At 36.6% G+C, this 15176-nt stretch overlaps 1 protein-coding gene across 1 annotated transcript; it reads left to right on the forward strand.

Moving 5' to 3' along the window:
• The first annotated feature begins 9284 nt into the window (after nucleotides 1-9284).
• LOC112785306 (protein FAR1-RELATED SEQUENCE 5-like) lies at nucleotides 9285-11090 on the forward strand. The gene has a single exon (XM_025828765.1). The coding sequence runs from the start codon at nucleotides 9285-9287 to the stop codon at nucleotides 11088-11090; it is 1806 nt and encodes a 601-aa protein (XP_025684550.1).
• The last annotated feature ends 4086 nt before the right edge of the window (nucleotides 11091-15176 follow it).

The following is a 15176-nucleotide window of genomic DNA, read 5'->3' on the forward strand; positions in this document are numbered from 1 at the left end:
TTTTGGTATAAATTTCAGGACATTTATAGTGTAAAAATAAATATTGAGAAATACATACACACAAGATTATTTTATAACTTCATTTGGATGGATTGCAAATATATTGACAGAAGAGAGAGAGCATCCTCAAAGATAAATAATAGCATTAATTTAAATAGGAACCATATTCAACAGAAAGTTTATTTATTTCAATTAGATGCTGTTGGATTCAATATGATGCATGTTGTGCATTGAAGTTCATCATCTTAACCATCATTGGAAATTCTTATCCTTGGCAATCTGATGAATTTTTGCGACGCCTCTCATTGTGTCCAGCTAAACGCCTTCTACAACTCCTTTTTGAGTCATCAAATTCTGATAGCTCATGGAACCTGAAAACTCAAAATTGAAAGAGCCTTATATATGTTTTCTGAGAGAGATATATATATATGAACCGCATTTTTTCTTAACCCAGTCATGTTAATAAAATTTTATTGGTTAATTTAATTTATATAAGGATAGGTTCAAAGGAACAAGGTTATTTAGTTTGTTTGTTTTATACTTTTATTTATACGGGAGAAAATTTATCTTTTTCTACATGTTTTTTAGAATAAATGTGGAAAAACAAGAAAACATTTTCGATGTGTAATTTTTAGATTTTATGGATATCTTCCTGAACGCTTCTTGTAAATTTATGGAAATAGCGTAATCCTTTAGATAGCGTTTGGTGGAGAGATAGAAACGGAAATGATAGACAGAAACTAAGAGAATAAATCTCAGTATTCTATTTGGTGTAAAATAGGAGACAAAAATTAAAACAAGAATGAAACTCTAATTTAATTTGTACAAAGGATAAAATTGAAATTAAATAATTGAAATGAGAGTATTTTAAGTATAAAATATTATTAAAATTTTAGTCTTCATCTCTAAAAATTTTAGTCTCATGTGTCCCTAATTTTTAGAGGTATGAAATACTGAAATTTTGTAGATAAAAACAAAAATTTTAGTATCTAAACCAACAAACATGATACTGAACTCTGTCTCTGTACCTCAAAACAAATACTACCTTATAAAAATGATTGGTACAGAAAAATAGAAAAATAATAAAATTAAAGACCTATAAAAACTCTTCCTATAAAGTTGATATTTAAAAATCGTTAAATAATTTAATAAAAATTTAATTAAATTATCATCTGACAATTTCTAAATATCAACTTAAAATGAAATCAGTGAATTGTTAATAAGGTTATTATTTGAACATGATGATTCTAAAAGGAATGAATAACATTATTATTAGGGTTAGTGAACCTGCTACATTGCTGGCAAAACCTTTGGTGTTGTTGAGAGATGAGAACCGAGTGAGCCTTAGCATGGTACTCACACACCTTATGGCGCTTGTGATACTGCTTTGCAATGCTTAGATCTGCATTGCAACCATCCACTTGACAATTACATGATGATGATGATGATGCTCTCTTGTTGCTGCTCACCACTACTACTCTCTTCTTTTTTCCTTCATCTTCGTCTTGGTATTCTTCATCTTCCTCTTCTTCTTCATTGTACTTCATGCTCTTTCTCTCGCCCCAACTACTATCTCCCATGATTAGTAAGGTTATTATGGAGAAGTCAAGGCTTGAGTCTTGATATTTATAATAACAATAACAATAGTAAGGCACAAGAAGACAAGGCTAATAAGACGTGGCAGGACCACAACAACATCACCATGCACCACTCTCCGATCTCTTTATGCCTTTCGATTCTACCATTTGAAAAGTCTTACATATACGGACTTTAATTTAATTTACAACAATGATAGGAATCAAGAGGATACCAGTCAAAAACCAGCTAAATGTTTCTGGAAGAATCTAAAACCTACACGTGGTTGGTGTTTATGTTAAGCATTAGGATGTTTTTTTTACTAAGTATCAGAATGTTTCTTTTTCATACTAAATGGATGTTTTTTTATATATTTTATAAATTTTTTATATACTAAGAATTGGGATTGTTGAAAGTTCTGTAATTTCTGTCCCTATTTCTCCAACATATCATTCAAAATTTTAATTTGAGATGAGAAGCAATTAATATCAAATATTATAAATTAAAAACAAATAAAATTAATTAAATATAATTATAAATTAATTAAATTATTTATTTTTTGGTTGATTACTTCTTGGTTCCATATACTTTTCCTTTAATTTATATATACTCTTCTTTTCGCCACATAAATAGTTATAATTTATTAAAAAGTAGCAACATTTACAAAGATAAGAATTTATGTTAGAAAAATCGTACGAATATTAGAATTTATTGTTTTTTTTTTTGTTATTAGTTAATTATTAATGTTTAAAAATATTAGATATATGTTGTTAGATTACTACTAGACTAAAGAAATTGAGTTAATAATTAAGTAACAGCAAAAAATAATAAATTTAAATGATTTTTAGCATTTTTTTAACTTAAAATTTTAAAGTCAATATGAGAAATGTTAGGTGAAAATACTTTATTTTTTAAGGTTTTTGTAGGTAGACAATGACTTTTATAAATAATGTGAATAATAGGCTCTAGAATTGACCTAATAAAGTAAAAAAATACTCCACTCTCAAATTATATCCTAAACCTTAACATTAGAATAACTATCTGCACACTTAATGAATTGAACATCCAGCTATTGTTAACTATGCATGAGTAAATCGAATAAAAAAAAACCATCCAATTAAAAATAATGACATCTGTATACCTATTGAATTGAACATCCAACATATTTATTGTTCACATTGTTTAATATTTTTATTCTCTACTTATACTTTTTTTTTTTATATTTAAATTACTAACACGTTTTTTTATGTGTGTTTGTTTGCTTCTCTCTTTCTTCTCCCTCTCTCATACATATTAACAAAGATAACTATAGTGAGTGACGTCATTTTTATTGATATGATCAACATGTGTAAGTTAATACATATTTATTTATTAATTATTTAAATTCAGGTGGTTTTTACACGGAATAACAAGGGAGAGAGATGCATGTTAATGTGATGTGAATAAAAATAGTGAAATGCATGGGGTTATTAAGTATCTTGTCGTTAGTGCGGACAAAGGATTTTATGTGATGTAGGTACAAAGCAAGTGGTAATTATTAGAAAGCAACAACACCCTCTGCTCCTATTTTTCAAGAAACAAATTAAAGCTAAGTGTGGAGGTGGAGCCCCTTCAATGATAGTCCTTTTCAATGGAGCAAGAGGGAAATTAAAGGGATCGGAATTCATTCCAATAAAGAAGATCAGAGCATGACTAGTGTGGGGGACGATTCCTTTACCTTGCTTGCTTCAAAACATGCATCTCCATTATTGAAAGTAGAATCCCATCCATTTAACAAGCTAACTTCATTTGCCTTATATTATATTTATATGCTCTAAATAAATATCCTTAAATTTCAATAATACATTAATTTCTTACCGTCCTTATTGCCATTCCAATTCCATTATTCGTTCTACCACTTAGAGTGGCAATATGTACCCTCCCACCTGATTGGGTAGGGTTGCTAACCCGATCCACAGCGGGTAGGATAGGGTGCGAGTAGGATTCTCGTACGGGTCGGGTATGGTACGGGTTGAGCCTCAATCCTACTCGACCAACCCGCACTCTCTATATGTTTATGTTATATATTTATATAAAAATATGTTTTAAGTGGATGTTGAATCAAAGACCTCTCACTAAATACAAAAGATCCTTAACCATTAAAAGAAATTCATTAATTGATAATTTAATATTTTTTTTACATAAAAATCAGTTCTATTTTAAATTATCATCAAGTTATATAATAATGTTGTATATTTTTTGTAACCCGCGGATAGGGTCGAGTACCCGCGAGTTAAGAACGGATAGAATTAGGGTTAGAATATTCTCAACCCGCGAATAGAATAGGGTTGAGTTTATATAAAAATCTCAACCCGCGAGTAGGGGTTAAGGTTGGATCTAAACCCTATCCTACCCTATCCATTGCCACCCCTACTACCACTTTAATTTATGATCTCTGATCTCTATCTATTGCTTGCATTGCTAGGACTAGATAGCAGAGTAGCTAGCAAAATGACCACTCTCTTCTCTGGCTCTTTGCTTATGCATGTTTTTATCCATTATTATATGGCATAGCTTAGGGTTGGTCCCCCCCTTTGTACGAGGGTAACACTAATAATGTAAATGTTTGAAAGTGAGTTCATTTTGTTTCTTTCACAGAATATTCATTACCCGGCCCCCTCCATCTCAAACCCAAACTACTCCCAGTTTAACGGACCACAAATATTTTCGTTAAATATGTGTGTGTAAATTAAATAACATGTCCAACAAACTTTCTCAACTACAGTTTCAACAAGCAACTTTTTTCTTATTTGGTGTTTGTAGAGATGCAACCTTAACCTAGCGCGCCATCAATTATTCTGCAGTCTATTTAAAGATTTGTTGCTAGCTGACAGGTTATAGTATACACAAGACGAAATTTGATCTCCACATTTTCTTAAGTAGAAGAGTGAGTCGACCATTTGATCAACCCAAGTTAATTATTTCTGCATTCGATTAACAGAAGAACCAAAAATCATATAGCACTTGATGATTGGCTTTAATTTCAACAATTTTTATTATATTTGTTGTTGTTTAAAGTTTGTACTAGATTATTTTAACCCATGGCCTACAACCATTAGATTTTGCTTTGAGTATTGGATTTAGTTTTGGTTTTATTTTATTTTAGATATGAAAAGATGTTGATGAATAATAGTGATGAAGATGAGAATCAAATTCAGGAAGTGAGGAAGTGGCGGAGGCATATATGGGAGCACACGTGAAACTAAGCATTTGCTTTATTACTACCAATGGAATGAAATTGACAGAGAGTAGAGAATATGTTCATCACATAATTTGGATTCAAATTAAAAGCTACCTACAGAGTGGAATGAATAATTATATATCATGTGACACCACGCTCACATCACATGTTTGTTTTAACCTCTTGCTTCCCTTTCCTTTAATTTTGTTCTCTTACATACAATATCTTCATGTTCTTGGGAGGAAACTAAAATGCTTATAGAATCTTGCATGTTGCATGTTGCCCCTACTACTAGTGATGAATTAGATATCAATTTTAAAGATCATTCTTGTTCAAGGCGACAGTTAGGCTCAATTGAGTCTAAAAAAGGCTCAATCTAAAGGATTGGCTTTCACTGGTCTACCCGACTTTTTCAAAGAGGTCGAATTCGACATGAGCTGACAGATAATACTTATTCAAATAAGTAATTACCTTCTCAAATCTCTCACCCACTTCTAGAAGAGTGATCTTAACAACCCTAAGATAAAGGGATAGTTATCGACCATCAAAAGTGGAACTACTTCAACAGTGGTTATTGGATCATTACCTATAAATACACTGACACATTCAGGTAAACTAAAGTTTCAATACTTTAAACCTGCTTACCCCCTTTGCTAACTTAGGCATCGGAGTGTCTTTGTAGATATCACCCCATTCTTTCATATATACTACTCGGACGGCGGCTTCTAGATATAAAGCAAGTCGAAAACCACCTTCCCCTAACGCTTGAGCCTCCTACTTGAGTCCAATCATCCGACTTTAGATAAACTCTGGAACAATTCTATTTAGTTACCTGATTTTTGCTAGACATTTTAAAATTTAATAATGGATTCCTTTGTTGAGAAATTTTTATATGTTTTTAAAAGAAGAATATTAGGGACTAGCGCTTTTATTGGAAAAAAATTAGAGAGTTAAATAGTGTTAGATAAAGCAAAGTAAGTACAAAAAAAATTGATCACCTAATATTTTTTCTGAAATATGTTAATATGTGTGTTTATAAATATTTATAACTCTTAAATATTATAAAAAGTAAGTAGCGATTATAATTATTTTTAGAATATAAATCAAATATGGTATAAAAGAGGAGGAAAAAGTATTTATCTTTTTGGGGTAATAAGGACAAAAAGAATATTCAAACTAGAGATTGAAACGTGTATATTTACAGTTCACCACAATCTTAGATCGCATCTATTTAAGAATTAATTCATGACCAACAGGGCTGAATACTTTAAATCTTATGGAACATACATTTTTTTATGAATGTCTTATTAAATTATTTAAGTGGTCTTCAGCAGAAAGTATGAAATGTGATCATCTTATTATATCATATCAAAGTCCATGTAATAGATAGATCAAAATTTTATTTATAAATAGCAAATAGATTATATGAAAATATATCATTTTCTTTGGGTTTATGAAAAATGAATATTTTAAAATTTCATGAATAAATATAGAAGAGGAAATTTTTTTTTTGAAAAAAATATATTTTACAAAGTATATATACTTGTATCGGTCAAATATTTATCATCATCAGATATTAAATAATAAATATCTAAGATAATCTGATGTGATGCACATTCATCTCCAACCCAAATAAATCAATGGCTATTTCTACATTTTATTTTTCTTTTTGTCTTTAATGGTATTTTTTTGGTCGTCGGTCTTCTTTTTTGGTCGTGGGTCGTAGCTCTTTAGTTGTTGCTTATACTTGAGTGAGCTGAATTGGGCTCATTCTAATAAAACAGTAGACAAATTCAAACCATCCACCTTGGGCTAACAAAAATCAAACAAGATCATTGGGCTAAAGATCAAATCCCAATTTATTATTTCTTTTTTTTTTCAAAATAAAAAAATGATACTACCAAATACCAATGGAACAAAATTCTATCCATAGGTCATCTCATCAGCATCATCCTTAATCAAGTTCACCAATTCCCTTTGGGGAATATCTAAAAAGGTAAAGGGAACTCTTGTAGTGTTTTTTTTTTTTTTGTGTCTTGTTTCTTTTGGGCTAAGGCCTCGATAACTTACCCAAAAAAAAGCTCTCCATAGTTGTACCTAACCTAATTAAAAAATAGAAATAAAAAAATAGAAATAAAAATATTTATGCAAATAAAAGAGAGGGGTCTGTCCAAAAAGGAAAGGAAAAAAAAGAAGGTATTCACTGCCATCCATTATTAGTTCTCAGACTATTTTTTTTTTTCAAAACTATGCATGTCGAATCTTATTATTAGAATTTAGAAGGCACCAAGAATGACATAAGATAGGGGTACATGTATGACTTTTGTGTATGGTATATCCATTTGTAAGTTGTGGCTCCAGATGTTGTGGCTCCAGATGTTGTGTCTCAAACACACAAATTAATTAGTTATTAGAATTCTTTTCTGGTAGGCCATGTGTTTGATGAGTGGGGGTACGGTATTGAACTAGAGACCCCATTAATAATAAATTAATAATATAGTATTATGGTCCTCCAAGTAGCTCAACGCGCCTTGATTAATGGCTTTTTCCAAATATTAGGGAGGTGTTAGTGTGCTGAAAGAAAGATTCTTCAGCAGGTGTTGGTGTTGTTTGTTTCAAGGTGGTGGAAATTAAATACGTGTTCCGCTGACATAGTTACTGATTTTGCATTTGTTGCAGTGGAAGGCATCTGGTACAATAAAAGGTCCCACAATCAGTGATAGTGCAGAAATCGAGGTTGATAATGAAATTGATTAGAAGTAACAGTATGGTAGTTAATTGGAGATTAAATCTAATATAGTGTAATTGGGTTTTTTTTTTGTTAAGTCTCAGGCCTCAGTTAGATGAAAAAATTGATGGGCCTGGGAAAAATATAATACCCGAAGGAACAAAAAAGAAAATGGCCCAACCCATGGGCTTTACCCCACTTCTCCGTCACCTGTGAAGTGTTCCCGACCGTTCTGTCTGAAACTAATGAAAGTTCTAACAAAATTGAAACCCTAGCCGTAACTCTCGTCGAGGTTATAGTGCGCCGGCACTCTGCATATGTAGCTTCGGTGGTGATCGAAGTCTCTTGAACGTCACCGATCGCAACTCCGAGTTGTGGCTCGGGCTCCGGTGTCCTTGTCTCGTCAGGCGCGTTGTAGTCGTGGTGTGTTTGCCCTTCTTCGTCGCGTCTTCAGTCAGAGTTCCGTGTCGTGCCCGTCTCGTCCGGTGACGTTCGGTCCCCGTTTCTTCTTCGAGTTCGCATTCCCGGTCATTCTGTAGCCACCCCTGTCTGTCGCCTGCCAAGGCCGGGGCCAAAGCGAGAGCCACACCCGGCCGAGAAATTGCAGTAATGTGTCGGCTGGGTGAGTTTCTCACAACCCGCCAGAAGACAATACACCCAGACCAGAAGAGTAGTCTGCTTTAAAGTCTGCCACTTCTTGCCTTCTGTTAAAATAAGTAAGTTTTTGAATCAGTAGTAGGTTGGATATTTTGAATAAATTGAATTAAAGTATACCGCAGATATGTTCTCTTATGTATGACGTCGTTTGTTTAGTTGTGAAGTATCTTATTATAGTTATAATTTTACTGCACTCGACATGCATGATGAAGTGGTTTTACCATGTGACTGGATGGCTTTATAATTGCTAGCATTTGGAAAGTTAGTATGTTAATTGCGTGAGAAATTAAAATAATTGGATGTTAGTAGTTAGGAACGTTTACCTGCACAAATAGCATGCTTGCAGAGAATTTAATACGTTAGTTGTTATTTTGTTATTCTTAGTCGGTTAATTTCGATTTTTTTATCTTTTGTTTTGATTTTCTGTCCGTGAAGTTCTTAAGTTGAAACTTTGCTAAATTGTTGGGAGGATGATGATGTAAGTTGACAAGTTGTTCGGGCGGTGCGAACTTATTTCATGGATCATGCATTTAGGGTCCCGTACTTGATTACCTGGTACATTGTGTTATTGTATTTACTAGTGTCTGGGATATTATTGCTGGAAATTGGTGATGATTTGTTTCTTGTAACCCGAATGGTTTCTACCTCTAAATGGGAAAACAAATTCTACAGAACAGTATTTTGTCTAGGGTTTGTTTCTTTTGGAAGTCAATGTTTTTGTGTTGGCATATTCAAAATGTGAATGCTGTTCTGTTGTGGTTGTTGGGGTTATTTTCTTCCGGAATTTAGGTTTGTTTGTGCTCAGTGCTGAAACTATGGATGTGGGTATGCTTATTTTTGTTTTGCTCCGGGTCTCGTAGTTGTTCTGACGAAAGCTCCAATATCAAACCTTGTGAAAACTATTTTTGATTTCCTGGATGTAAATTCTGTCATCAATGCTAGTTGGTGAAACATAGGTTGTTTTGTTGTAAGACTGTGCTTAGAATAGGCAATTCAATGCTTAGTGAAATATTGTTTTTGTTGTAAGGCTGTTTGTTGGTTTAAATTTTCACCGTGTGGGAATTTTCTTGCAGTATGTAATAATGAATTAGGTAAACTATTTCAATGGAGGTGTCTTTGAGCCAGGAGGATGCTGATCGTGGAGGGAGTGATGGTGATGCTTACGATGTAGAAAATTCTGAGTTGGAAGACCTTGCCGGACTAAGTGTGAATAACATCCTTAAGAAGGCATGGGACAACGTTGATAATGCATATGAGTTCTATCGGGGTTTCAAAAAATTGCATGGATTCGGTGTGCGAAAGGGTGACTCCGGAAAAGACTGTGAGGGGAATCTTGTAAGGTACATGTTTTTTTGTAACAAGGAAGGCTTCAGGGAGCGTAAACACTACGACAGGGTTGACAGAATGAGGGTACACAAACCGGAAACAAGAACTAACTGCAAAGCAATGTTATCGGTTTATTTAGACAAAAATGATAAGTATTGGAAGGTTAGGAAGTTAGTAACCGAACACAATCACGACCTGACACCGGCAGGAATGGTGCACTTGATTGCCAATCATCGTCGGTTAACGGAAGTTGCAAAGAGTCAGATAGTTGGGATGCAAGCACATGGTATTGCGACCTCTAAGATTGTAGGGTACATGGCTGGTATGGCCGGGGGATATTCGTTGTTGGGGTTCCTGAAGAAGGATGTCTATAACTATGCTGACAAAATGCGGCGCATTAAAATAGCTGATGGCGATGCGAATTCTGCATTAGTATGTCTAGAGGGAAAAGCCGAATCAGACCCCATGGCAATCGCAAAATATAATGTGACTACTGACAACAGGCTGGCGAATCTGATTTGGGCCGACGGATGTAGCAGAGTCGATTACCAATACTTTGGCGATGTGTTGGCGTTCGATTCAACCTACAGGAAAAATAAATACAAGAGACCTGTTGTGATTTTCTCTGGATCAAACAATCATAAGCAGACCACCATATTCGGGTTTGGGATGTTGCATGACGAAAGTCTAGCATCCTATCGGTGGATGCTGGAGAATTTGATGGAGATCATGTGTCGCAAGAAGCCATCTGTAGTGGTTACCGATGGGGACAAAGCTATGACCAAAGCCGTGTCTGAAGTCCTCCCCGAGTCGACGCATCGGTTGTGTGCATGCCATGTGGAGAAGAATGTCACATCGAATGTCAAGGATGATGATTTACGTGGGCTGTTCAGAAGGTGGTTGTACGCAGACATGATGACAGATGTATTTGAGTCGGAATGGGAGCAGGCTGCCGAGGACTATGGCCTCTGCCAGAAGCAGTGGTGGTGCCAGATGTATGAGAAAAAGGAGATGTGGGCAAGTGCTTATCTCCGTGACAAGTTCTGGGCGGGGTACCGGACCACATCCCACTGTGAAGGAATTAACACATATGTGAACAAGTTTTCCAAATCCACCCACACAATTTTGGAGCTGGTGCAATGCTTAGATTTGGTTGCCCGTGAATATCGGAATAAGGAAATGCTTCTCCAGTTTAAATCCATAAACTCGGTTCCGGTCATGACAACATGCCTTAGAAGTCTTGAACGACATGCCGCTTCAGTGTACACCAGAGAAGTTTTTGATGTTAAGAAGGAGATCGAGGGGGCTGGTGCGTTGATCCTGATTAGCACAAGGAGGATCATGAATACAATGATATACACCTTAGAGGAGTACGAAGATCCTGATGTCCACATAATGTCCTCATTTGGACGGTCAACCCGGAAGTTAAGTTGCCTGTGTAATTTCTGGAAGAAGCAGGGTTATCCCTGCAAGCATATGTTCTTCGTCATGAAGGCAGAGCACCTAAAGGAGATACCCGAGAAGATAGTTCTGCGTAGGTGGAGAACTGATGCAAAGTCCGCTGAGCAGTACACAGAAAATTGAGGGGACTATAGCGAGCGTGGAGTCATACTTGGTCATGGGGCACTCCATTCCGCCTCGCAATGGCTGTTTTTCCTAGGGGCACAAAGGTTGTCCATGTCCCAAAAAGCTATGCGTGGAATTGAAAGTTTGTGTAAAGAGATGGAGATGGACTGTAGGGCATTTGGTAGTAGCATGCGACGGAACGAAGAAAAGGTTGGTGAAGGCAATCCGGTGGTAAGAGATCCAGTTGTTGCTAAGGCAAAAAGTGCCCCGAAACTTCCAACAAAAAAGCATCTTGGTAAAAGGAGGCGTTGCACCGGCTGCAAGGGGATTGGACACAATAAGAGAAACTACCCAATGAAGGGTGACAATAGACAAAATCCCAATTAGGTTTCTAATTTAATTTCTAATCTTAATTCAACAATGTATACAGTTGTAGCATGCCTATGTTTAGTATTATTTCTTTGTTACAGGCCGACGAATGTGGGGAAATAATGGTCCCGGCTTAATGTCCAACGATGAATGGAAATCTATTGTCGGTGATAATCTATGTGTTGAACCCGGGGGCAAACACAATGCGGACTAATTGTAAGGGTTTTGATTTAATTCTGATGTAGAGGTATGATTTTAGAACAAATGAAAAATTATAAAAACGAATATAGAATGAGAAACTGGAGTAAGGCCAAATATAGTGTGCTGTCCGCAGGCTGCAATAATGGTTGAAAAAAACCATAAGTGTAGTGTAAACTCAAGTAATGGCTGTGTTGTTTGAATGGTACTTTCAGTCCTTCGTGGGTTAATTGTGCTCAACTGTAGGTGGCATTGTAGGAAACTAGTTAAGTTTCCATTACGTGATCCATGCATCATGAAACGTAAAGCTTGATAGATCATAAGGTCTTCATCGCATGACACTGTTAATATTCTTATCAAATTAAAATGTTTTTGTGTATGAGCAAACATTGATTCCCTTGCAGATGTAATGTGGGAGTCGACAGTGGACTGGAGGAATCATTTAACCACTTGCAAAGTTTCGAAGTAGGTTGGGCGAGGATGCCAGGATGTCGGGTTCGAGAACGACCCTTCTGCTATTATTTCTTTGTATATGGGCAACAAAAAATAGTCCTTGGAGCCCTTAGTTATTTTTGATTCGATGGTGTAATGTGTGATTGTTTGTATTTTTATTTTTTTTTGACAGAAAATTCGTTCCTGTTTACTCCCCTGTGGTTTGGCGTTGTTTGTTTTCATCTTATATGTGTTATGATGAAGACCAACTATAAGGATCCCACTTGAAAGCCCAGCAATGTAGATAAGGCTATGTTTGGGTGTGGTTGCATGTTAAGTTTTCAATTTTTTTTTTTGTCAGAAAAGAGATTTCTTGTAACAAGAGTCCATGAAAATGAAACCATTATGAGCGTCAACATCTGGATAACCAGGCATTGAAAATATAAATGCCACTTTACACATGAACCAGTCAAGTAACACGATACGAGTGTACATCCCAATGGTCACTTGTTTCAACCATTACATCCTTATACAGGTAGCAAATTATATTCCTGAAATGGTTTTTACAAAATAAGCATTACATTCTTAGACATATAGCAAAATATATTTCTCAAAGAGTTTTTACAAAATAAGCATATTTTGGTGACTAATATAACAAACTAGTTGCATATTAGGTGCCCTAATACGCTGTCAAAATAACACCAGCTTCACGGATATAGAAGACGTTCCTAAGGAAGACAAATGATACTAGGCGAAAATAGCACTTGTCAAATTGTGATGCTCTGGCTAGGAGAATCTATTGCCGTAGCAATTTTCTTCCGACCTTTTTTTTCCTTCTTAGTAGACTTTTGCATCTGACTGTCCCAGTGACGAACTGCTCTACGACCTACGTCACGAGCAATGGGATTGTAAGGTCCTATTACCAAGTCCAGTGCAATCCTCATCCTTGTGTGATCATTGACATCCTACAGAACAAGAACAATTAAATAAGGATGTGGATGTGTTGGTAGCAATGGGATTATGCGAGTGAGTGCTTCCATAATATACCTCCAACTCCACGTTCCCCCAAACCCAATTCAACATCATCCATTGGCAAACCCAAACCCCACAGTCATTCCTGCACGTTATAAAAGGATGACATAATGAGCAATTGGTGAACTGCCCAAATTGGAATAGACAATGCAGAAGCCTCACTTAATAAAAATGCGTTGTATCGGGCATGAGAGATAGTGATGCTTACGATTGCTCCGCTTGCTGGCCAACTGGGGGCTCTGTAACATCAAAAGTGGATGGGTGTGGTTTGTAATGGTCTTCCTTCTTCCAAAATCTCTTGTCCTCTAGCATGTTTTCCAGAAAGAAGGCCTGACACCATGAATAGGTCATGGAAGTTATACCCACACAGCACCATGTCCAAATAATGTTAACATTAAAATTCAAATGCAACATAAGGAAAAAGCCAACATTTGAGTTTCAGTAACTCTTACCACAAACTTCATTTGTGAGATCCTTGCCTCCCGGCGGTTGCTATCCTTGGCGGAGTCGAGATAAATCAAGTTGCAGTTGACAAGGTCTACCACCATCAAAAACCAATGGTTGTCTCTGTGCATGGGTACATATATCTACGGCGCAACACTCACGAAAATATTTAATGGAATAAAATCAACATAAACACCAACAACACAAAAAAAATAGCGCGATCAATAACTCACCATCCACAAATCATCTGCATATCCCATGAACCTGTTGCGAATAAACTCGAAGGTGTCGATGCTGTGGTTTACCGGGCTCAAAGCAACTTGCTGCAACAGGAGTAGGAACAAAATAAAAAAGTTACATACAAGTGATTGGAGGGGGAGTGAATCAAAATATAGGTGTTGTGGTTATATGTACCGAAAAGGTCGTTGGGAGAAACCAGGACTCCTTCCTGTTTTCATGCGTTAACATAGTGCAAACAAGGTTTATAACCTGCATAAACATGACAATCCTATATATATCGTTAGTCGAGGTTCAGTTATGACCATCCAAGGAAGATAGTTTTCACACAGGCAACGACGTACTTACATCGTCAACGATTAAATGGCCCGGCCGGAGTGTCAGCAGTGCATCTCAGTCTCCACGGGAGTTTTCGTCTTCGACAAGGACCTCTCTGTACCGAAGAGTGTGGAATGTTAAGTAATGAATTCATTCAAGAGGATAATATTTGCACATTATTTACTTAGCCTAATCCCCATAAGCACCTGTTGTCCAGATCCGACGAGAAAATGTATGCCGCAACGGCGAGTTCCTTCCCGAGGAAGTGCATTCCTTGCGGGGGACGGAAGGACAGGTTGAGGCACTGGTGAAAGGAAATACAGGACCATCAGCAAAACAAAGCAGTACTCCACCAAAGGTAAGTTGAGTTAAAAACAAGAATTTCGTGGACCTTATTCTTACCCGAGGCATGTCTTCAGCGACGTGGTGACCGTGGTGAGTGTTGTAGGTGAAGGGGGTCCCCGGCTCAGTTTGCCTCAGCTCGGATCCAGCGGATGATGTGGAATCCAAATCCTCAAAGGTTAGCTTCCACTGCATAGGAAAGCAACAAATATATTTTCATACATGTAGATACCCAACTCCGCTGGCAGACGCTTATTTTGTAGCGTGTTGGTAAAAAAATAAACTGTTACCTTCATCGACATGACCTTCATCTCTTTTGTTGCTGCTTCACTGGGTGGCTCCTCACGCTTAACGGTACAGCGTCGAGACTTCCTTGCGGAAGAGGAAGCCAAGGACTCCTTCACACGCGTCCTTTGAGGATGCACCTTTTGGCCCGTCGAGGATTTCTTTTCCCATGGATCTTTCTGTATTTGTTGTACATTACCTGGCTTTCTTCTCCCAGTCCTCATAGTGCTACCAACCCTTGTTTTGTAGTGTTCCTCCCCAACTTGGTCAGCCTTCGTCGTATTAACAAAGGATATCAACGACTGAATGGCCTTACCATGGTTAGCCAGTAGCTCCGTAATGGCCAGTAGCTCCGTAATGATCCGCAGCTGGTCATTGTGAGTCTTTAGAATCGACTTCGTCACATCCCTGTCCTCCAAAACATGCTGCATTCAAACATTTATAATA

This window comes from Arachis hypogaea, chromosome 20 (genome assembly GCF_003086295.3).
Source record: "Arachis hypogaea cultivar Tifrunner chromosome 20, arahy.Tifrunner.gnm2.J5K5, whole genome shotgun sequence".
Lineage (NCBI taxonomy): Eukaryota > Viridiplantae > Streptophyta > Magnoliopsida > Fabales > Fabaceae > Arachis > Arachis hypogaea.